Below are 19,638 nucleotides of genomic sequence, written 5' to 3'. Positions count from 1 at the left end.
AACGTCCTAATACGTAAAATGGAGTCAGCAATGTCTACCTCATAGGGATGTTACCAAATGTGACTAGTTTGTTACTAAATTAAATGTTATAGAGATTAAATGTAGAAAAAGTATACGCTATAAATGCATATAGCAAGGACCATAACTTCTTTATCATTGGATGTCTGACATCTAACAAAGTAACTGGAAAAAACAAAAGAAAAACTGGTATGAAAGAAGATCTTGCTAGATTAATGTAAATTGTTCATTGAGACTGGGAGGCTGTGTGATTTTATTTTTGTGAGGAAGATTGGACCTGAGCTAACATCCATTGCCAATCTTTCTCTTTTTGCTTGAGGAAGATTGCCACTGAGCTAACATCTGTGGCAATCTTCCTCTATTTTATGCGGGATGCCACCAGAGGATGGCTTGATGAGCAGAGCGAGGTCCCCACCTGGGATCTGAACCTGGGAACCCCCAGCTACTGAAGCAGAGAATGTGAACTTAACCACTATGCCACCAGGCTGGCCCCAAGAGAAGCTACGTTTTTAATAAGCTTCCTCAATGATCCTGATAACACTTGTGAGAAATACCAGGTTAACACGAAGGAAATGTTAAGAATAACAACTATATATGCTCTTTTGAACCTTTATATTAACTCATTTAATCATCACAACAGCCCTAGGAGGTTATTACCCAGACTTGAGCCTTATTTTCGGATGTGGAAACTAAGGCACAGACAGGTTAAGTATTCAGCTGAAAGTAATCTGACCAGCAACAGATAGAGCCAGGTTCAAACACAGGCCATGTGTCTCTACTTCACTGTACTTGCAGAGCACAGGCAAAGTCCACTCATGTGCCAAATGTCACTGAGTGTATACCACACTCCAGACATTGTTCTAGGCAGATTGGATGCAGAAGTGACTCTATATTTAGATATAACATATATTTAGGGGAGGAGATAGATGTTAGCAAAGTAAACAACAAATGAGTAAATAATGCAAATTTCAGATATAATAAAGTTATGGAAAGGGAAAAAAGTGTGATGGGGAAGCTGGTACTAATATAAATGGGGTGGACCGGGAGATTTTTCCGAGGAGGAGAGATTTGAGCAGATATCTAAATAATGAAAAGAGCAAGCCATGTAAAGATCTGAGGGGAGATTTTTCCAGGCAGACAGAATAGCATATATAAAGCCCTAGACATAGGAAAAGCTTGGCTTTTTTGAGGAACAATGAGAAAGTCAATGTGGCTAGAGTGAAATGCTCTAGAAGATGGTGGTGAGGGCAAAATGTTAGAGACAGAAGCAGAGGTCAGGTTGTTTAAGATCTTGTAGGTGATGATAATGAGTGTAATTATCACTTCTTGGTGGGTTTTAAGAAAAAAAGTGGTATGATCTGGTTTATATTTTGACAAAGATTACTCTGGTTACTATGAAGAGAAGAATGAGCACAAGTGGAAGCTATTATAGTGGTCCAGGCATGGGATGATATTAGTTTGGACTAGGATTCAGCAGAGCAGGTGGTAAGATGTGACTGATTTTGAAATATATTTTATGGTAGCACCAGTAGGACTTGCTCTGCATGCTGAGAGAAAGAGCAATTAGGCAGGACTCCTAGATGATTTTTTTTGTTCTGAATAATAAGAAAAATGATAGAACCAATTAGTTAAGATGAAGAATGTTTGGGTAGAAGTAGCTTTGGCCCTGAGAGTAGGCAGTGCAGGGAAATCATGAATTCTGTTAGGAACATACTAAATTTAGGAGACCTTCTTCATATTCAGCAGAGATGCCAACTGGACAATTAGCTATACACATTTGGAGTGCCCAGAAGAGGTCATGGCTTCAGATTTGGGAATCATCAATTGAGAGTTGGTATTTAGGATGAGATCACCTAGGGAATGAGGAGAGATTGAGAAGAGGTCTTTGCCCTGGGTTTCTGGAGTGTTGCAACATTTAGAGGAGGAGCCAGCAAGGAGGCTGAGAAAGGGTGCCAGTGAGGTAGTGAATAAGCAGGACAGTGTTTTGTTGTGGAAGCCAAGAAATTAACGTCTTTGAGGACAGAGGCAGTGGCAGCTGCATCAAATGCTGCTGAGAGGCGAGTTAAGACTGAGAACTAATACTTGTATTCAGCAAGATGGAACCTGTCATGACTTTGATAGGGACAGCCTTAGGACTATTGTGGGGATGAAAACATAAATAGGTTAAAATAAGAGAAAGAGGTAGTAAAGTGGAGTTAATAAAAATAGACAATGTTTGTAGATTTTTGGTAAAGCAAAATAGAATAATGAGACAATAATAGGAGGGAACATTGGATTAAGGAACATTTTTTTTGTAAGATGAGAGATATTATATCCTGTCTGTATTAAATTTACCCAAGAAAAACTGAGAGAGAATCTGATATTGCAGGAGAGAGAGGAGAAAACTGCAGAAGCAAAGTACTTAAATGGACAAGAGGTTTTGGAGTCCAGGTCATGAGTGAAGAGCTGGTCCTGGAAAGGAGAGCAGGGAAAATTCCTTCATTGTAACAGGGAGAGCACACTAGTGAACCTGATGATAGGAAAGTAAGATGGTTTTCATTTGACTGTTTGGATTTTCTCAAGGACATATGAAGAGAAGTCAAAACCTGAAAGCCAGGATGAGGGAGAGTGTGCTTGACATTTGAGGAAAGCAAATAAGTGAAATTGTTGTCTCAGAAAATGAGAAAATGATTTTTCTAAAGAAATGTACAAGAATTGCTAGGATATTTTGAGAGTTCACTTGAACCCAACAGTTATAAATTTAAAGTGAGATGACTGAGTACTTCTCTAGCCATGTTCCATTTGCCAGGTACCAGCAATGGAGTTGGTAGGAAGACACTGGTTTAAACAAGGTAGATTAACCAGGGCTGAGGTTTTGAACACAAAGAGGGAGAGAGGAGAAAAAACGTTAAGAGTGTATGAGAAGGAGAAATCAAGTGGTGGACCAAGAAATATGTGCTGAGGGAGGAGGGAAGGAAGGGCATGAAGAAGAGTGAAAACTGGAGGGAAATGGTGAAATCAGTGATTCGAGGTCCCAATGGGATTGAAGAATTTTTGGAGCGGGGTAACAGAATAAATGATAAGGGCAGAGAGGAGGTGCTGTTCAGAGAAGATAACACTCGACATACAGGTTTTAGAGGAAGTACGGTTAATGGCAATGACAAGGTTTGGAGTATGCCTTGTAACCTAGGGCAGGACGTGAGCCGACATGCTAGATCATAAAGCAAGGAAGTGTCAGAACACAGACTAGAACCCACAACTGACTCCTACTGAATGTTCTACCTTATACCAACATTAGACTCTATTGTTTGACCTATAAAACCAGGGCAAGTAAATGGTGTTATATTCAAGATGTTTATGTGTGTGAGGTGAAAGGAGGGAGAGGAGTTAGCCTCAGGAGTGTGAGATCTGTGCAGTCAAAAAGAGTCTTGAATTTAAGAAGGGCCACATTTAGTTTAACGCCCGGCTGTTGTTATCTTTTAATTCTTACTAATTTTTAAACAAGAGCCCCACATTTTAATTTTGCACACATACCACAATTTATATAGCCAATCCTAGAGAGACAAGTGATTTAGAAGGAGAAATATGTTCTTTTTTCTCATTTCGGCTAATTTTCTATAAGTCTGACTTTTCTCCATTTAGCATACCATTAAAATTGTACCAAAGTTCATAATGGAAGTTTTAAAGAACCTATCTGTCAAACACTTAAACTTTTAAATTTCCTTTTAAAACCACTCACATTCAATAAAAATTAGGCTGAGAATGAGAATTCTCTGACTCAGGAAGGTGAATAATCAGTAAACTTAAAAGGAAATATAAATTTAAGTGTAAATCTCAGTCTGAATTCATATTTGAATGATAGCTTAGGAAAAATACTTACATTTTTATTTCTTATTATAAATGTATTATATGTTTGTTCTGGAAAGTTTAGGAAATGAATATAAACAAAAAGAAGAAACTAAAAATTACTCAAAAGTCCATAAATACAGTTGACCACCTTTAACATTTTTCCCTTCCAGGCTTTATGTACATATTTAAGAATGTATATTATGCACATGTAGTTTATTGTTTGTGTTTATTGAATTACATTTTAAACATCATTTTAAAACTTCATTTTTTAATTTAATAATATAGTCTACTTAGAACTTTTTATTCTTGTAATTACATCTTTTTGGTTTTTTTTTTTAGGAAGACTAGCCCTGAGCTAACATCTGCCACCAATCCTCCTCTTTTTTTGCTGAGGAAGATTGGCCCTGAGCGAACATCTTCTTCTCTTTTATAGGTAGTACACCTGCCACAGCATGGCATGATAAGTGGTGCTAGGTCCATGCCTGGGATCTGAACTGGTGAACATCAGGCCACCAAAGCAGAGTGCGTGAACTTAACCACTACACCACTCAGGCAGGCCCCAATTAAATATTTTTAAAAATAATATTGCTATATAATTTAATAAGATTTTCTATTATTTGGACATATATTATAAAACAATTATCTTTTTCAATCTTTATTACTGTAAACAATAATAATAAGACCATTCTTTGTGTATTTGCACATTTCTGTAAGTGCAATTTCTGGGTCAAAAAGTACCCATTTTAAGGCTTTTGATCCATTTTTTCAAATTGCTCTTTTAAGTTGCACCAATTTCCAGGCCCATTCAATGGCAGTGAATATTAAACTTCCTTTTAAATTTTCGTAAACTGGGTAGACAAAAACGGTTTGGTACCATTGTTTTCTTTGTTTATTAATAAGGTTGAACAGGTTTTCATCCGCTATTGGCCTTTTCTTCTTTGATGAATGCCCTGTTTATGCCTTTTGGTCTTTTTTTTTTTTTCTCAGATAGTCTTCAGCCTTTCTCTTACTGTTTCATAAAATATCTTTATAAATTAGGGTTGTTTTGCAAAGAACTTCCCTAATTTGTCGAAGCCTTGGTAGGGCCTTAACAGCATACTTTCAGAGATCTGTAGGGTTGCTGTGTTTTTCTCTATGGGGATGGATTTAAAATCCATCACTTTTTTTTAAACTAAAAAATGCATGGTAATGGTAGTTATGATGATAGTGATAATATCATATAAATGAGAATATTTTGTAATGTATCTAAAAAATGTATGGCAAAACATTAATAATGAAAACAATAGGAAAAAAGCACTGCACAAGCTCACTGAACGTTTCTGTTTTCACCATTTATTTCTCCAAATCCTGGCAACGCAATCTACATACTGAATATGCTGGTGATTTGGTCTGGTTGTTTCCATGCCCTCCACTGCAAGCATTTCATTAATATTCTCATTGTGAGTCCTTTTGGAAACTTCCAGGGTATAATACACAATTGTATAATTCCACAAGACAACCCATTAGGATGCAAGATTGGGGTTTTGGATTATTGAATTTTTCTTACCCTCTCCAATGTAATTTCTTCAAACTCATATTCAATTTCTGTCCCATTGACCTGTAAATAGGAAAAAAGAAAGAGAATGATGAAATACATAATGAGAGGGAGACAGGTGCATTTTTAAAAACACTTGGGGGGTAAGCTTCATTCTGGGTATGAATAAATCATACTTCACTGATGTTTGTAATTGTACGTTTTCATCCAAATAAAATATAATCTAAGCTATTCTAAAATATATGAGTGAGACTCTACAAAAAATAATTAAAGCTTATCGCATCCCTCAGAATTCTGTGATATTTGGGGTAGAGCAAGCAGTAAAGCAATACAAAATATGCCTTGTGAGTTTACAAAGAATAAACCATCTGGGGGCAGTGTTACAGTTACGAGGGAAATAATTTCCTAATATCTCTTTAAATTTCCATGAATGAACACCAAAATCTGACCTTAAAAACATCAGTGGTAAGGGCAGCACAACCATGTGTCATTTTTTGCTGTAAAATAGCACTAAGAATGACCACATCAGATAAGGAATGCCTTTTCTTTATTGGCTCAAGCTCAGGTAATTCATCCTGATTATCCTCTTGTTATATTTATTAGGAAGCCCTGGACCATGTAACCATGCCCGTGTGCTTCAGTAACAATAAGAAAAGAGCAAAGTAGGACATGTTTGAAATTCCTAGTGAGGAACCATTTTAGCCACCCAACCAACCCTTGAATTGATTTGAATTTACAGAAATACATTTTAAATATAGTCAGGCAACATATAACACATGCCTCAGATTCCAACAGATATGCATACAGAATATGTAAAGAAGTGCTTTAAAATAATCTAACAAATATTCAGTTCCCATTTTTATCTATCACAGAGTCCTCAGCCAGGCAAACCTCTGAGCAAGAAAATTCTTCAATTGGCTGTTTCTTTTTTCTTGTATGTGTCTCGGCAACACCATTAGCATTTAGAAATCAGCCAGAAAGTCTAATTTTTAACTAAAAACCAGACTTTTTATAGTGTTTTAACCTCAGTTTACTTTCCCTTCTTTAGAAGGACTTCAGTGTAGTTCTTGTAGATTGAGAGCTCCATGGAGGCAGGGACCAGATAGCCCCGTTACCTTATAGAGCCTGGCAAAAAAGAGTTGATGAAGGAAAAAAAAGGAGTGAATGAATGACTGACTGAACTAAGTAATTAATTTATTTATATGATTTATAAACACAGAAATTTGTGGATTCTCTTCCATAAAGAATTTGGGTGTAGGATCATTAACTGAAGGTGTAATTATAACTATAATCAGCAAATACAAAGAACAACAACAGATTTTACTGATGTGTGTCCACCAGCCACTTAGAGCATGTTTTTGAGTTTCTAATGACACAAGCTAATTGGTGAATCCCATTTTACTGTGTTACTACATTATCAAACAGCCTTAAACCAAGTTTGATTTTCTGGGCTTCAGCAACTTAATGACTCAGAAAAGGACCTGATCGTGTTAGAAGCCTGCAGCAGCTTTGTGGAGGTCTTTTGTTCTTCATATGTAAAAGTAAAAAACAAAACCCCAACTCCCTGTTTGCGTGTGTTTCCATATTAATTCTTTTTTTGTTTGTTTGTTATAACTTTCTTTAGGTGACAGAAGGAGGACGGAAAGGGAAGGCTGAATTATGGGGAGGTGTTTCAATTCTCTCAGTGTGGCTCCATGAAGCCTTTCCTTGCCTCAGTGCTTCTCTAGCATGCAGCACCTCATATTATTAAAGTGCTGCAAACAGGGGAGAAAAAACAACTTCAAAGAGAAGAAAACAAGCCTCTCATAATAAATCTCTAATGGCTCAGGGAGAAAGAAATTCTGCTAGGAAGTGCTTAAAAGACAAGAATATTTTAGTGGCATACATTGCATAGTCATGGTCTACCAAAATCTTTGCTTAACATTGTTATGACTGTACATGCTGACTCTTAGATCCTAGAGGTATTATATATAGATATCCTGAAGGTAGTAAAGTTCCCTGGTCAGCTAGATGAACAATTACAGGCTTATATTTACTCCATGGGTCTTTGGTTTTCAATCCAAGAAAATAATGTCATTTGCATAATTCAATAGTATCCTGGATTGCTTCATAAGAAGGCAAGACGACATCTGGGTGGGGATGTAATCTTGATTTTATAAGAAAGCATTCCACGATTACAATAAGATTTAGTGAAATTATACAGGAGTAAAAGATTTTAGTGTAGGTGAGGCAGTATTTCAACCTTTAATTAAGAAGCATTTAAAACATGGAATAACAAGAGCCAGCGAGGGAGTTTAGGAAAGACATTTAAGAGATTCTAATGTTTACTTTTTCATCACTAGGAGAGCATGATCTATGTTCTGCCTAAGGACTCCAAAGACAAGAAATCCTACAACCTCCTTTGGCAAAGACCTTGGGGAAATGATGAGATAGAAAGAAGAACTAAGAATACCTTCAGTTTAATCAGAAGTACGTAAGAGTGGGCTGCGACATTTGTGAAAATTTAGTAACTTTTTAAATAAGTGCACCAATACAATATTCTTTAAATATCTTTCACATTTATTCAGAGGAGTGGCTGCTTATTAAGTGATAAAGAGCCAAGAAGGATGAACAGTAACTCCTTCCTAGCCATAATTTTGTGTATTCTCATTCTGCAAAACCAAAAAATCCTGTGGTGTGAATGGCTCCCATCATCTTCCGGGAGGTTTACAGACAATCTATTGTCTCAATTGCCTGGGTGGCCTCACTCTACCCCTAATCAGTTTATCAATATGGCTTTCAATTCACAAAGCTTTCTTCCAGAAAAGAGTTCTGCCAAATACACTTTTCTGTTACTGGTCTTGACCAGTGACTCTTCCTGTGATATTTAAGCACCCAGGTAATGCTTTATGCTGCTGACAGTTTGGGGACTGAAGAGCTACCTGGATAGGGTTCCTATTATTCCAACTCCAGCCCTGACCATCACTAACAGCCTCCTTTTCACCTTGAAGACTAGAAAAGTGAGAGGACTGGCATTTTTGTAGACATGGAGGGTCAATAAAGTAGATGGAATTTCCCAGTACTGAAAACTCTGGTTTTTTTCAGATACTTGATTTTTCTGAACCTCATGGTTGTATGGTGACAGCTAGCAGGTTTCTATGGTGGCTAGAAAATCAAATTGATGCCACACATTGTCCTGCACTGTTCTGGGCATGCAGCAGCCTTCCTGGCATCATATGGAAGTTAAGACAAGAGAGTGACCTACTCAAATTCAAACTTGGCATTTAAAGCTCTAATTTCATAAACTTTGACTGTTTTACATATTTTTTTCTCTCTAACAGCCTTTAGTTAACTTCACTGACTTTTTTTCCCTTCAGTGCTATAGTCACCACCTGCCTGTATGATGTTATAATTTGATTTTGAGATGTATTTTTATCTTCTGAAAAGAGGTTTTTCATGAATAACACATATGAACTATTCCATGTTTTAATACTCTTTATTTAGAATATTAAGTAATGATTTCTCTGAATTTTTTGTTCTTTGTCACATTTGTAATTCCATTAAAGCTAACAGCATATTAAAATCTGAAATGAATGAATTTTTATACATCCCCATATCACATATTATAATAAATGATAAAACAAGAATATCAAAGTGTTGGCTTCTTAAGACTAAACACAATTCTACACAATGAGCAACTATTGAGTGTGCGTAATGTGCCAAGTGGTGGGACAGGTACTGAGAAAATAAAGATTTTAAGATATATAGAGGTAGACTAGAGCCACAGCTCTACTGTTGCCACATGCAAGGTCTGTGCAGATCTGCTTAGTATGCATTGTGTCTGTAGAATCAATTCCTCAGTAGCATAGAATATGATGGATGATACAGCAATTCTGCCCTTTATTATGAGTAATTATAATATAGTAAACAAGACACCTCTGAATCTTATGGTTTTAGCATATAAAGCTGCCGTTGGACTTTTGCAGGTATGCCATGATCATAGAAACCAAGGCATCTGCTTTACATGGCCTCTTGCCACTCCCAGAGCAAGACAGGGCCCACGTCACCCTGTTTCATCTGTGGCTGCAGGATATAACACAGTGCCTACCACACAGATGCACAGTGACTAAGTGAATAAGGAAATAGAAAAATCAACGAATCAATAAATGAGATTTGTTGGGTAAATAAAACCTGATGTTCTCAGAGAAGACCCTTGTTGCTAATGCAGATGCAATTCCTACAGGGCCCAGGGCTTTTGGCATTCCCAGCTTAGATATTCTCACCTCTGAGATCAGCTCTTCTCAGGGGCCCTTACTGCACAGAGTCACAATCATCATCAAATGCTCCGGCAAGTAGACACACAATCATGCTCATTTGCATTCCTCTGTCTTAGTACCTTGCCAATATTTATTCCTCTGTCCCATTGGAGGACATTTTACAGCAAACATGTCATGATGCTTTATGCTCCTTACACTTGAATCTCCTAGGTATTCTCTTATTCTTAGCAGGTAAGAACATGAGTTCCAGAGTAAAAAAAAAAAAAAAAAAAAGACACAGATTTGAATCTTAGTTTCAATATTTATGAGATATGCAAATGTGGGCAATTTCTTTAATCTCTCAAAACCTTAATCTCCTCATGTGTAGAATGGTACTTACAAGTACTTCCCTCTTATGGTCATTGTGAGGATTAAATTAGGTAATTTAGGTGAAACACTTAGCACACATCTTAAGTGATAAAGAAATTACAGCTATAATCTCACATAATCCTCTTCATGAAATTATCGGGAGGAATAAATGAGATTACACATATAAACTGCCTGGCACATAGTAGGTCTTCAGTAGTGAGAGCTATTCTAAATAGTTCTGGATAATAATCTACAAGGGTCACAAGACTTATTTGATCAACTATTGAACATTGGATAATTTCCCCAATAATACAAAATATCACTTAATAAGCAAACAGCTTGTTTTCTTCTACAAAATCCACTAAAATCCTTTTCTAACACAAACCCTTCTTTCCGGAACCCATCTAGGATGAACTGCCTCGTGGATAGTAAGCCTCAGCTTTCTCTCCCACATCAGGTCAGTGTGGCCTTCATTGAGAATACACCTCAACTGGACTTTCAGTCTTCCGTCCACTCACTCTTGTATTTTATTTTTAGCATTCTCTTGCCTAGACTTGACCATTATTTTGCTCTGCTACTGGCACTCACTTCCCTAAGGCTGTTCTCATTGCATTCCTTACATCCTACCTTAATGATGGTACAGATAGTATCTTACTCATTTTTGTACCACTGTAGCTTCTGGCACCATGCCTTGTTCATAAGTCTCCAGAAAAATCTTCAGAACCCAGTCATTGGAGAACTCCAAAAACTGAATTGTCATTGAACTCTTCTCCATCTTCAAGTAACCCCTAACAACTGCTGTCTGTTCCTATGACATATGGCTTGAATTAATCTCTCTATCTCAGGAAACTTTTTATATACATGTATCAATAATTTCTAACTTAAATACCGAAGAGATGAATTAAAACATTAACATTTATTGAGCACCCACCACAAGTTAGGTATGACAATAAGCCCTGGTGATACCAAGACGAATGAAATATGGTTCCTGCCCTCAAAGAACTCAGTTTAGTAGAGGGAGGCAAATGAACGAAAACACGCAAAATGTTATGGGTGCTATGGCAGATGCCTGTAGATTGTAGCAGCTGCAAAGCTGACACAGAGGAGGGAACAGGTGAGTGCACTGGGAGGGAGTCAGAAAAGGCTACATAGAGGAGGTAGAGTGGACTGAATGTGTTCATGGGCAAGTGTTCATCAGAATGGGTAGGAAAGAGAAGGACCTACCAAGACAGAGGGAGCAGCATAAACCACTTCTTCAGAGTGCTCTGCTGGAGAGAGCAGAGCCAGATCTGTACTGTAGTCTTGATTCTGTGGTTTAACACGCTGGTAAACTTGGGCAAGTCATGGTGCTTCAATTTTCTCATGCAGACAAACGATCTCTGAGGTCCCTCCCTGCTCTGACCTTCTAGCATCAGAGCTTTTCTCCTCACCTACTGTTTAAATCATATTTACTTTGCCTCTCACTTTGGTCAAGGTACACTTGCCCAGATCTTATTATAGATTCTTCTACTATTCTCTATTCCAAAGATCCCAATTGACAACCCATAATTCTACCAGCTGGTAGCTTTCTAACCACCATGTATGTCTGCCACGTCCCTTCCCCTTAATCTGTAAGGTTCTCCATTAGAGAGGGAACTAAATGGCAGTATCACTTGCTTTCCTTGGCTCCACTGAAAGATGTCACCATCACCATGTTCCCCATTTCTACTCTTCAAAGATCTCAAGGCTTCTAGGGTAAATAAAACATAGCTTTATCTCTTTGAAAAAGAAAAATAACAAAAAGGTAATGGAGTTTTGCTCCACAGTAATTCAAAAGAAAGAGCAACTGGAGAAGGCTGATGTTCATTATCTCCATCTTTTTATCACATTTAACTTTAAATGTGTCTGCTGAATGGACGAAAAACAATCAAGTACTGAAAAAGCGAAAGTCAATCTACCAGCATGGAAGCTCTAATCAGGAGGAGGGCATCATTAGACAAAGTCTGGAGGTCTGCAGCACACAACTAAGCTGTCCATCACTTTCTTTAACCAATGTCCCTTCTCCTGGATTATCTTCACTGCCTGAAATTGTGCCCTCTCTTCATGTTAAGAGGCATTATCACATAAAAATTAAAAGCTTCGATTCTAGAATACAAATGGCCTGGACTCCAATATCAGTTCTGTCACTTGCAAGCTGTTAGAATTCATCTTTGTTACATATTATACACATTTGTCTAAATGTCAAATACTGTTCACTTAAACACTTAGTAGTAAGAAAAAGATCTGTTTAAGCTTTGTAGAGCACCTGTTTTGATGTAATGTATGATTCTGATTATTTTATGAATACTATTTAGTTATAATGAGATTGGTTTAAAAACATGCAGTTTTACAAGAAGCTAATCATAGTATTTCTTACTTTCAATAAACACTCAAACTATAAAAATAATTATTGATATTCTTAGTTAAGATTCTAATTTTGGTAAGAGCACCATTTTTATTATTCACCTGAATGTGCTCTAACAGGAAACCCTGATTTCAAGTTAAACTTTGAATCTTAATTAAAAAAAATCTTCTGAGCTCAGTGACCTGCTAAATCACAAACTTCAACCAAATGAGAACAAATCAATCAGTATCCTACAATTTGTTCCATTCTTAAACAATTTTCTTTTGATTTTGTTATTTTCTCTGCCCTGGTTATTAAGAAGTTAGAACTTTGGACCTAGGAAAGTGATCATAGACAATAATTACTATATATTTTTTTAACTTAATTAGAAACCACAGGTTTTTTTTCTTTTAAATTAAGTAGCTTTTTATCTGTAAAGTTATGATAAAATTTTCCCTGGTATTTCTGTCAGGAGAAATCAAAGAAAACAGCTTAGGGTTCTTACATGTATAAAAAGAAAATCAACTTAGATATACAAAGTTTTCTTGATTAGAGGGTTCTATAATGAGGGAAAAATATAGTCACTTAATAAGTTCAGAATTGGATTTGCCTCTGATTTGGAAACAGCACATTTCTTCCCAGCTTTCCTCCCTTGCTTTGCACCATATGCTGGATGGTGTAATAACAGGTGGTTCTAATGTTTTCACTCAGCTCTAGCCTGAGGCAGGAGGTTTTCCTCTTTGGGTTTAAATATTCCATAAGTTTGAACATGCTTCTGAGAGCAGTAAATGGTGTAAAGAACACCATCAATCAACGGCTGTGAAAACATCAGGATGCACCAGGTTTTTGTCTCATCAAGCTCCCCCACCCCCACACACCTCACCACCCCCATATATGAACCACTTGGTCAGTTGCAAGCAAAGTGTCCAAGAGAATTAAGAGCTTAAAGTACATGGGCAAAAGGTTTGGAGAAACAAAAACTAAATTAGTTCTGAACCATAAAATGAGACTTCACAAATATGATGATGTAAGCAGTTAGCCCAGAATATTTTCTCTTTTACTTGGGTATAATACAACCATAGTATGAGGCAGAATGTCAGTCATTCATTCTGAGCTTCCCTCTTCAAACCCCTGCAACCTGGTTTGTATTCCACCACCACCCAAAAGCTGAGCTCTTCAGGATCAGCAAAGACTTTTCCACATTTGAATACAATAACGTTTTCCTAGCCTTCATTCTCCCGGCTTTCATGCAGTATTTAACCCTCTGGAGTGAGCACCCTTTAAAACTCCCCTTTCCTCTGTCACTTGGTTGATATCCTTGCTGGTCTCCCCTTTACTGCTCTCTCTGCTGCATTTATGATCATTTTTTTCCTCTTGCCAGATATGAGCATTCACCAAGGTCTGTCCTTTATTATTATACAATCTTTACCTGAGATTTCATCATGCTCAACTGTTTTCTAAATGCCCTAGTATCACCTCAGTCTCAACAAGTCTATAACAGAAATAATCAACTTACCTAATTATAACCATCATTTCCTTCAGGCTACTCTATATATCTGTTAAGGAAATCCCCTTTTTCATATATACTCTTTACATTTGTTATCAGTACTCAACATCCTATTTCAAGTCCTAATTATCACTTTCTTAAGATCATTGATATAATTTCCTAAAAATATTTCTGCCTCTATCATTTTTCAACATCAGTCTGGTCTTCATATCCTTTGAGATTTATCTCCCTAAAAAAGCAATGTTTTCATTATATAATTTTGCTGCTCAAGTAGCTTTAACTAATTTTTCTTTATCTTTAAAGAACATTCCAGATCATCCACCAGCTGTCCTCAACCTACCTTTCCAGCTACAGACCCTACTTCTTATCTTCTAAAGTATTTTCTAGTCAAGCAATTGTGCTGAACTTATATGAAGCACCTCCTCTCTTTGACATCTTTATTAACGGCATACACTCTACCCCAAATGTCTTTATTTAATCTATGCTTTTAAAATCCTAATTAATTTAGAAAAATATTTTTGAATGCTTAGAATTTCCCAGGCACTATGTTAGGTCCTAGGAATACAATAATAAACAAAACAAAGCTCTCTTCCTCATGGAGCTAGGTTCTATTGGGAGACGTGAGGAGCTTCCATTCCTGTCAGCCAAAGGCTGTCTCTTCCATAAAGTTAAAAAGATTTTTCTTATCAATGCCCTGAAAAATCATTACTCTGTTCTCTATAATCTTCTCTAAAATGCTAATAACAATAATGATTACTACTATTACTGTTACTACTACTAATACCGTTTCTTGTTAAGTATCTACCACACGCAAGGCAGTATCATAAATTGAACTAATAATGACAACAATCCTGAGAGCTAGACATTTTAATGCTAATTTTACTATTGAGGAAATCAAGTTTCTAAGCTAAAAATTTCTCCAAGGTTACACAGCCATAAGCAACATGAAACTAGGACTATCTTGTTCATAACTCTCATCACTTAGTGATGGCAAGTCTACGCTCAATATAAATTTGTTGAACAAAATTAAAGAATGGGTGCGTGTAAGTGGGGAGGAAGGAATGGAAGCAGCTAGTATTTTAATCAAGGGAAGTCTAAGTGGCAAAACACTAATCTTTCTCGCTGGTCAAACAGAACACAGTCGCTTTCTTACTGTACCTGTAGTCTTCCTCATGGTCCAATTCTTATATTGTGCTTTAGCTTTCCTAATATACTGTCCTCCTTCTCAGATAAGGCTATATCTTTATTTTTATTTTTTCTCTTGAGGCATCTATCATTAAGGACTTGCCCTAGAAGTCATTTCAAAAATAGTTATTGAAGAAGTAAATCAATTGAACCTTATGTTAAGAGGTTCTCATTTTCTACAAATCTTTAAAATCCCTTTGTCTTCAAAAGTTCTACTCACTGTTGTCAGTTTCCAAAGGAGTGAACTGCCTTAATTTCTCTCTAATCATTTTACTTCAAACCTTGCTAACAATCAGCTGTCTCCCTTTTCATCTGACTATAGGTCACCCTTTCAGCAGTCTTCAAGATCAAACCATCAATCAACAAATATTTATAGAGTCACTATCTCCACCTTCTTTGCTAGCTCATTTGATCTCTTTTCATCTGATTTTAAAAGAACATCTCTATCTTTACAACCTTGGAAAAGAGCTGTAGAGCTATATTGCCTTGCTAATTCATCGGGTATTTCATCAAGCCACATGAAGAAGTTTTCTAACTTCTGTGACTCTGGAAAAACAATTTGGGCTGCTTGTTACAAAAAAAGGTCAGATCAATTTTTCTGGATCAGACTCTAAGGGGAAGCATTCTGTTGTTTTATTTGATTTCACCTTTCTCAAAGTACCTTAGGATCCTGACAGGGAGCTGATTATTAATGCTGTTTCTCTCCCCCGACCCTCACCTCACCAGTTGATAAAATATGGAAATTGTAAGGTTCAAGCTGTTTATGTATAACTTTTTTCAGATAATATTAACAACAGTATTAATCATTTACATTCTATTTTCATACACATTATTGCAATTGTTCATCTTAACAATTTTATGTGGGTAGATATTACTATTATCTCAATTTTATAGATGAGTAAACAGCTCAGAGATAGTAAAGAACTTGCTCAAAATTGGTTGCTGGTAAATGTTGGTATTTTGATGTGAATCTAGATCTTTTAGACTCTGAATCTCTTCCACTACATTATGCTGCACACGTAGGTTGTCCTCTAAAAGTGAGAGATCATCTGAATCATATGAAATTACTAATGTTTATTTAACTGTTTTTGACTTACAAAATTGCAATTCCACATGATTCAACCTGATGGTATAAAACAACTTAGCATGGTGGATAGGAGCTAGGATCCTGGAGTCAGATTGCTTGGGTTCACAGCATGATTCTCCCCTTCTCTAGTTACAGAACTTTGGGTGAGTTACCTAACCTCTCTGAGCCTTGGTGTTCTTATTTACAAAAGAGATAGTAATTGTACTTATATCATTGCATTCATTGTATAAGGATCGAATGATATAATTTTCTAAAGGTCTAGTGTTTACCACCTAGTGAACCCTCAAAGATATCAACCTTAATTATTTTTAAGTTTTTCCTAGGTCTTTAAATTCTGCTGATTCACCTTTCCAAAGAGAAACCAGTGTGTGCATGTGTGTGTGGTGGTGGTGGAGAGATGGTGGGTGGGGAGATCAATGGCTATTGTTTACAGGAAATTGCATAAAAATCAGCTTTCATATATGTTAACTTGTGCTTAATATTCCTACAGAGAACTTGAGTTACCCTATTTTCTACTTTTAGATTCAATTAACGTAGATCAAATAGAAACTTACAGTGACTAAAAAAAAGCATAAACAATATATTTTTCAAAGAAAAATTTAAAAGCCCACATTGCTACATCTGTATCAGTTCTTCTCAGACTGAATCCTGGGAGTTTAGAAGGGGTCATGCATAGTGAAGCTGTGGCCATGACAACAGCTAGTCATAGCAGGGAGTTCTGGGCTGTGATTTGGATGCACCAAATCGCTCTCTCTCGGAATACTTGCCTGCCCAGCCTTCAGGGCTTTTAAGTGTTCTGCCACAGTGCCAACTGGAAAGTTGATAGTACAAGCTCCAAACAATGCATGGTGGTCACACTGCTGTTGTATTTGTTTTCTTAAATATCCTCTTGGAACAGGAAGACTCAAAAGGGTACCAGCATAAATCCTGAATTACATTAAATTAAATAAATTCCATGAATACCTTAAGCACAGTAAACACATATTAGTTAATCAGACAGCAGATCTTGGGTGAAAAGCACCACGGATCAAAGGCAGTTGGTAGGGCAGGGAGAAGAGATGGAAGGAAATTAAAATCATAACTTTTACTGTACTATCTCTTTTCTTAATGACCTTCCACCTAGGATGTCCTTGCTTGCCACATTTACCCTGTGTAATTTCTATTTATCCTTCCAAAAATCCTTCCATGACTCTTCTCCCCTTCCAGCTATCTAATGGCACCACAAACCCTGCCTTTTCTTCCCTAGCCTTCCTACGCATACTCCGACACACATACACTTGTGCATGCACATACATTTACATAGGCCAGGTTGTGCTAATGCTGTTTCTCTGTGTTTACAGAGTGACTATATAAATCTTTGGCCCTGATTGTATGTGTTGTCTATCAACTTCAGGCTTTAGAGTCAGTCAGACATGTACGCTAACCCTAAATTGGCCACTTACTAGGTTTGTGACTGTAGAGAAGTTACATAATCTCAGTTCCTCTTCAGTGAAATAAAATACCATTTATACTTACTTCAGTAAGGTTTTTGGGAGTTTTAAATTAAGAATGAAGTAAAGCACAGTGCTCAAGAGTACATACTCTAGAGCCAAAATGCCTGTGTTTGACTCTGCCAGTAACTAGTGGTGAGCTATCTGCCTCAGTTTCCTCACTTGTAAAACAGGTTCATAATCTCATAGGGTTTTGAAGATTGAATGAATTAGTGAATTAGTATAAATGAAGGGAATTTGTAAAATACTTGGAACAGCAACCTGGCACATGGCAAGTGTTATTATTATGCTATTTGTTTTATTACTACAGAATGATGGTGTAAGGAGCTCAGCAAATCCTCTCCCTAAAGAACAACTTTAAAACTGGACAGAATTGCCAAAATAACCATTTCTGCTCTATGAAAATTGACTAAAAGGCATATAGGAAGTTGAAAAACATTAATTCAAGAACCTCAGTTAACAACAGTGGGAATCAGTGGTGTTCTAGGCTGGGGCTGTTCCTACACCTCCCCTCCCCCAAATTCTGTGGGTACAATCATTATATCAGGACCAAAAAAGCTATGAAAATCAGCCTCTTTGCTGCCAGAGGGGGTCAACTTCATTTGGAGCAGTATGTGGGAAAACCTCATGCTCAGGGATGTTGTTGAAAACAACAGTGATTTTGGTGGCAAATATCAGTGAAAGAGAACACTGCAGTAGCTTAAGGTAGCAACACTGCTTGGTGAAAGCTACGGCTGTCCAGATTAGCTAGAAATTTAACAGGGAAATCTGTGGCATGAGTCATGGCAGGCCTTGATAGCTCTGACATATCCCTGGCAGACTGGAAGACTGAGTGCATATGCAAGGTCATTCATACACTCAATAAAGACTGGAAAAGGTCCTGGCAATCTATACACCCCTGCCTGAATGTGAGGCCTTGCACATATGCAGAGGAGTCATGATAACACCTATTAGAAAATAAAATCTCAGGCAGATTTGTAAACTGCTTGAATCTGAGTACATTTACCAACCCATACACAAATCCATTGGCAAAGGACGGAAACCCTACTGGCTGAAGGTGTTTAAATATAACCTTTGACCAATCATTGACTCACCACTATGCTCTGCTGATCTAGAGACAGCCCTAGGAAGCCAGGACTCAAAAAGAAAAAAATAAAGAAAATTCAAAAGAGACATCAGCAGCTACACACTGCAGGGAAGACAGATTCTATGGATCTAGCCCATATATGTGACTAAAAATATAAACAAACAAGCAAAAAGAAACAACAATCTGGGGTGAGGGGCATGTGGGCAAAACAGAATCAATAGTTGCTATTACATGTTATCTCATACGATCTGTTTTCAAAAAAGAAATTATGAGATGTGCAAACAAAGGAAAGTATGACCCATATGACAGGAAAATAAGCAGTAAATAGAAGCTGTTTTTGAGACATCCCAGATGTTGGAATTAGCAGACAACAACTTCAAAGCAGCTATAAAAATGTGCAAAGAACTAAAGGAATCATGTTTAAAAAATTAAAGGAAAATATGACAACAATAACTAGTCAAATAGAGACTATCAATAAAGAAGTAGAAATTATAAAATAAAATCACATGGAAATTCTGAAGTTGAAAAACATAATAACTGAAATGAAAAATTCACTAGCGGTTCCAGTTTCTGTTCTAGTATGTAGGGAACACAGAAGTCACCACTCTGCCTCATAATGAGTAAAGAGCTGAAGAAACTGAAAAAATCACCTCTTCTTAGATCTGTCAGAAAAGTGAAGTCACAGAGCAAACCACTGTCCCCAAAACTGGAGAGACAGACAGGTGGATATAGAGAATCACAAGTTATCACAGCAGAAATCTCCACAGAAACCAGTGCCAGGGTAGGAAAACGTAAACTGCAACTGATGAATTGTGGATGCTCAGTGTGGACAAGTGTGAGAGTTAAAAACTTCAGGGGAATTCAATCTTTGGGGTTACACCCACATTTTTGTGAGTTTTACCTACAGTAAACCTACTACGTTTTCACAGTGAAAAT

The 19,638-nt window shown here is 37.0% G+C and overlaps 1 protein-coding gene across 47 annotated transcripts in view; it reads right to left on the bottom strand.

Annotated features, from left to right (window-relative positions):
• The window catches only part of DLG2 (discs large MAGUK scaffold protein 2), a 1,822,408-nt gene that overhangs the window by 596,363 nt on the left and 1,206,407 nt on the right, over positions 1–19,638 (bottom strand). For all 47 annotated transcript variants that reach the window (XR_011541520.1, XR_011541519.1, XM_070625668.1 and 44 more), the window contains one exon: positions 5,393–5,443. Coding sequence is in view for 45 of the 47 variants with exons in the window: in XM_070625668.1 (XP_070481769.1) it covers positions 5,393–5,443 (51 nt within the window). In the remaining 2 variants the exon portion in view is untranslated. The remainder of the gene's footprint in view (positions 1–5,392; positions 5,444–19,638) is intronic.

Source organism: Equus przewalskii, chromosome 6 (assembly GCF_037783145.1).
Source record: "Equus przewalskii isolate Varuska chromosome 6, EquPr2, whole genome shotgun sequence".
In the NCBI taxonomy this organism is placed as follows: Eukaryota; Metazoa; Chordata; class Mammalia; order Perissodactyla; family Equidae; genus Equus; species Equus przewalskii.
Note: the sequence above shows the minus strand (reverse complement) of the source record. Positions and strands in the feature narration are given on the sequence as shown.